This window comes from Vicia villosa, unplaced genomic scaffold, assembly GCF_029867415.1.
Source record: "Vicia villosa cultivar HV-30 ecotype Madison, WI unplaced genomic scaffold, Vvil1.0 ctg.000835F_1_1, whole genome shotgun sequence".
NCBI lineage: Eukaryota > Viridiplantae > Streptophyta > Magnoliopsida > Fabales > Fabaceae > Vicia > Vicia villosa.
The window spans coordinates 695,593-701,170 of NW_026705367.1; the positions used below are offsets into that span (position 1 = coordinate 695,593).

Consider the following 5,578-nt stretch of genomic DNA (forward strand, 5'->3'; position numbering starts at 1 on the left):
ATAATGCCAATTCAAATTATATAGAAATAACACTTTTGGATCAGATGCATTATGCAAAACAACATGGAGTTTGTCCAAGCTGTTTCTGGTGTAGAAGGGACACATGTGGAACACGATGTTCCAACATGTGTGTTACAGCATATGGTATCTAACAATAGACAGATGCTATTGCAGTATTGGTTATGATTTATTCTATCCAAGATTAACTCTAAAATAAGACCTACAATTCATAATGAAGAGTTAATTTGGATGTACTGGTGCAACATATGGAACACTATGTTCCAACATGTGTCTAATACAACATCTGACCCCAGATAGCAAACCATGATGGATGTTACTTGGTCAAAATTTTTGATTGGAATTCAATCAGATTGGTTTGAAATGTTTGCTTGATTTGTTTGATAGCTGTGAAGATCAAATAAGATTTAAATAGAGATTTAAATTTGAATTTGAAATATAACAAATCAAATCTTTTGTTGGAGATTCTTATGTAGCATATCGAATCCAACAGATTCAATTATTATTTTGGACAAATTTAATTCAGATAAGGAGACATTGCTATATAAGGAGACTCATTTCTCATGTTTAGAGATGAGTTTTATGCGCAAGGACTAGGTTCTTTGTGCTAGGGTTTATTGGTCTTTTGTTTATTTTATTCTACGCTAATGAAATAATAAGGATTAGTGTTGAATCTTTGTATATACCTCTCTATGTTTCAGTAACTTGACATATTCGTTGGATTGTCTTAGTTGAGTTGTAAATTCAATAATCAATAAAGTTTATTGTATTCTATGTTAATGCCATCATAAGGATTAGTGTTAAATCTTTGTGTAAACCACTCTATGTTTTAGTAACTTGACTTATTTGTTGGTTTGTCTTAGTTGAGTTGTAAATTCAATAAGGAATAAAGTTGTTATTGAATTTGATCACTAAGGGGTTAGTGATTGGGAGAAAGTGAGAGGGATTTTCATATTTAGGGTAAGTTCTAAATAGAAAGTCACTAGGATTAGGAAAATGCATTGAACATCATGGGGTTGGTGTTCCTATAAGATTAATTATACCAACTCGAATTAGTGAATTTTCTTTCTTGGGTAAAGTGTGTAACACCCTATTTTTATTAGATTTTATTTAATTAGGATTATTTGATATTTGGTATTGTTTGTGTGTTTTATTTAATAATTGTTTGAGTGATAATTATTTATTTGTGTGGAAATAGGTTATTTAGCTAATTAATAAATGGTAGAATTATATTAGAATTAACTATTGGTGTTAGTTGAATTAGAAATGAGAATTATGGATGGGTTAAGCCCAATGAGATAATGAGAGTTAGAAGATGACTTTATGAGTTAACCTAAATTAGAAAAAGATAGAAAGATAGATAGAAGAGAAAAGAGGCATAGAGAAGAGAAGAGAAGAAAGTAGAAGAGGAAGTAGATTCTTGAAGAGGGTGGATTAAGAGCTATAGGTAAGGGTTAAAATCCAAATTCTTGTAGAATCTATGATTGGGTAATGTGTTTGTGTATGTGCTATCTTCAATCTTTGCAATTTCATGAAAATGTGTAAACCCTAACTTTTGTGCTAATTTCAATGGATTTACATGAGTAGACATGATTTTGATGAATATTATGGTTCAATAATGATTGCATTTGATGTTTATTGATGTTTGGAAGTGATTTGAAATAGTGGATTGTGCATTTCGCAGTTCTGAACGTTGCTGTGTTTTTCTGTGAAATCGCAGTTCCGCTAAGCGGCCCCTGGCTCGCTAAGCGGATGCTGTTTGTTTTTCAAAAATAGAAAGGGCTCGCTAAGCGGACCCAGCCCGCTAAGCGGAACCCAGTTTTAGTTCGCTTCTGTTGCTAGCCGCTTGAAGGCCGCTAAGCGGACATTGCTGTATGAAACTTTTTCTAAACTTTGAAATATTGTATCTTTTGATCCGTAACTTCTTTTTAGGTGCCGTTTGAAGCATATTGAAGCTTAAATAATTGTCTATATGATAGAGTAGGATTGGTTGGCACTTGTTTAATTAATTATGATGTTAATTGTGAATATCATGTAATTATGTGTGTATGTTATGGATGAATTGTGCATGATAAATGTTCATGGATGTATTGTGTGATATGATAAACATGAATTATGTGATTGATTTCTAAATTCTAATTGGTGTTTGAGATTAGATTGAATGTCATGTTGTGTAATGTAGTGCAAAGTTGTAAATATGTGATTGTTTAGTTTAAGAGATAGAGAGATCGTCTTAAATGCATGAGTCTTGTTTGGTTGCACTCGTACACAAGCACGAGTCTTTGAAACTGGGAATGTTGGGTAATCTCGTGAAGGTTATTTACTTGTCCCAAATATAACACCATATGAGATTTGAAAGCTTGACGCGGAATGAGGCTTTTGAGGTGGTTATCTAGTCTATAGGGGAAAGACAATCGGCATGACCGGAAATGATAATGGATGGGATCCACATGCATATTGCATAGAGTCACACTTGAGTCGCACGTGTCGGTGTGAATTGTGTTTTGTGTGATTTTGAAATATGTTTGGAGTGGATTAATTAGGTGATAAGTGATGCATAATGTGGAATTTTGTGAGATACTTGTATACTTGATGGTATTTCATTAGTGGTTTGCAATTGTTGAATTGGTAATTAGATATAATTACTTGAATGATGGAACTTGGTTGTTTAATGATAAAACATGTTAACTTTAATGTATGGTTATAGAAGCATGTTTTTATGAAGAGTGATGAATTGCGAAATGTTTTCTTGTTTATGTGCATTTCCCATTATTATATTTTCTATAATAGTTTGAATTCTCACCCTTCTGTTTGAATTTGCCCTTTGTTGGTAACGTGCAGGTTCAGACGAGTAGTTACTTGTTCGTGGCTTAGCAGAAGAGCTCCGAGTTTTGTTATTTGATTAGGTAGCGAGTCATATGCTCTTGTCATGTAACACTTGGGGGGATTTTGTTGACTTGTGCTTATGTTTTGATCATTGGTATCTTTATGTTTTATTGAATATTTTGGATGTATGTGTTAACATTTGGATATGTTGTTTTAAAGGCCTTGTAGCCTAGATTTTTGAATTTAAGTAACATGGATGTTAATGTTACTTTGAATTGGTAGACGAATATGGTATGAGACATATTCATTGAATTTATGTGGTAGAAATTCTTTTGTTTTTCCGCAGGTGTTTATGCATAATGTATGAAAGCATGAGATTTACATTGTGTTACAATGTGATCGTTGCATATTATGGATGTTGTATGTATGTTAATTTGGGATTTTCATTTTGTGGAAATCAACATGTGGCACCTTTTTTCCTTATGCATGATTACTCTGTGAGATTATATGATATATTTGGGGTTAGAAAAGGGGTGTTACATTAGTGGTATCAGAGCTTGGCGACCAGTTGGTCAATAGTTGTTAATGTCCGTATTTCCCGTTGTATTAGATTTGTGTATCTGACACGATCGATATTGTTTTGTCTGTTTTGGTTGTTGGTTGTCGTAGGACGATGGTTGTTGGAAGGAACGATGATGCCATTGTTGATGCATTGAGGATGTTGGCTAGATCTCTTGGTGAAATTCCTCAAGCTAATGCTGGAAATCGGAATGGTGATGATGATGAGTATCGTGCTTTGGGGAAGTTCCAGAGGAATAATTCTCCTACCTATGAGGGAGAGCATGAACCGGATAACGCTCAAGCTTGGTTGAAGGCGATCGAGAAAATCTTTCGAGTCATGAATTGCACTGATGCTCAGAGAGTGCAGTTTGGTACTCACATACTGGAGAAGGAAGCTGAGGATTGGTGGGGCAATATGGCTCTGAGGTTTGATGAGGAAGGTATTCAGGTTACTTGGGATCGTTTTCGTGATGCATTCTTTGAAAACTATTTTCCGGAAGATTATCGTGGAAAGAAAGAGGTGGAATTCCTTGAGTTGAAGCAAGGAAATGGTATTGTTGCTGTATATGCTGCTAGATTTCAAGAGCTTATCAAGTATTGTCCTCACTATAATACTATGAATGCGGAGAGATCTAAGTGTTTAAAGTTTGTCAATGGTTTGAGGCGTGATATCAAGAAGGCAATTGGTTATCAACAAATTACTCGTTTTACGGAGTTGGTTAACAAGAGTCGGATCTATGATGAGGATATTAGGGAGAGTGCTTCTCACTACAAGGCTATGAATGAGAAGAAATTTCAATTCCGTGGGAAACCGTATGATGGTAAAGGAAAGCAGAAAGCTTGTAATGGCAAGAAACCGAGTGGGGGAGGATCTCACACTCTTGTCAAGTGCTATAGGTATGGTGTGGAGGGACATCGTATTTTTGAATGTCCTTAGTCTGATGCGACGTGTTTCAAGTGTGGCAAGGTGGGTCACAAGTCTCACGAGTGTATAAGTGGTTCAAAAGTGACTTGCTACAATTGTGGAGAGCAAGGTCACATTAGTACCAAGTGTGACAAACCGAAGAAGGAGAAAGCGAAAGGGAAAGTGTTTGCATTGTCTGGTGCGGAGGCTTCTACCGATGATAGGCTAATCCAAGGTATGTGCTTTATTAATGTTACACCTTTGATTGCTATTATTGATACCGGTGCAACGCATTCTTTCATTTCTTTGGATAGTGCTAAGAGATTGAATCTTGTATTATCTGATATGCATAGAAGTATGGTTATTGATACACCTGCTATGGGTTCTGTTTCTACTTCTTATGTGTGTTTGAATTGTCCATTGAGTATCTTTGGTAGAGATATCGGGATTGATTTAGTTTGTCTTTCGTTAGAGCAGATTAATGTGATTTTGGGTATGAATTGGTTGGAATTTAATCGTGTGTATATCAACTATTTTGATAAGACGGTTATTTTTCCTGAGATTAGTGTTAAGGAAGATTTGTTTTTGTCTGCTAAGCAAGTTGATGAATCTGTTCAAGATGGAGCTGAGTTGTTTATGTTGTTGGCAACCTTAGATGTACATGAGAAGAGAAACATTGAGGAATTGCCAATAGTTTGTGATTTTGCGGAGGTATTTCCTAAAGATGTAAGTGATTTACTGCCGGAACGTGAAGTTGAGTTTTTGATTGATTTAGTTCCTGGAACTAGTCCTATATCGATGGATCCATATAGGATGTCTGCTTCTAAGTTAAAAGAGTTGAAGAGTCAACTTGAGGATTTGTTGGAGAAGAAGTTTATTCGTCCGAGTGTATCGCCGTGGGGTGCACCTGTTTTGTTGGTTAAGAAGAAGGAAGGATCTATGAGGATTTGTGTTGATTATAGGCAATTGAACAAAGTGACGATTAAGAACAAGTATCCACTTCCGAGGATTGATGATTTGATGGATCAATTGGTTGGAGCTTGTCTGTTTAGCAAGATTGATTTGAGGTCTGGATATCATCAGATTCGTGTGAAGGCGGAGGATATTTAGAAAACTGCTTTTAGAACAAGGTATGGTCACTATGAGTATTCTGTTATGCCGTTTGGTGTGACTAATGCACCGTATTCATGGAGTATATGAATAGGATTTTTCATGACTATCTTGATAAGTTTGTGGTTGTGTTCATTGATGATATTTTAATCTATTCCA

At 35.4% G+C, this 5,578-nt stretch overlaps 1 protein-coding gene across 1 annotated transcript; it reads left to right on the plus strand.

The window, feature by feature from the left end:
• Positions 1-3,562: 3,562 nt before the first annotated feature.
• Positions 3,563-4,342, plus strand: LOC131631515 (uncharacterized). Its single transcript, XM_058902311.1, has 2 exons — positions 3,563-3,815; positions 3,906-4,342. Exons 1-2 carry the CDS (start codon positions 3,563-3,565, stop codon positions 4,340-4,342), a joined length of 690 nt encoding a protein of 229 aa, XP_058758294.1.
• Positions 4,343-5,578: the final 1,236 nt, after the last annotated feature.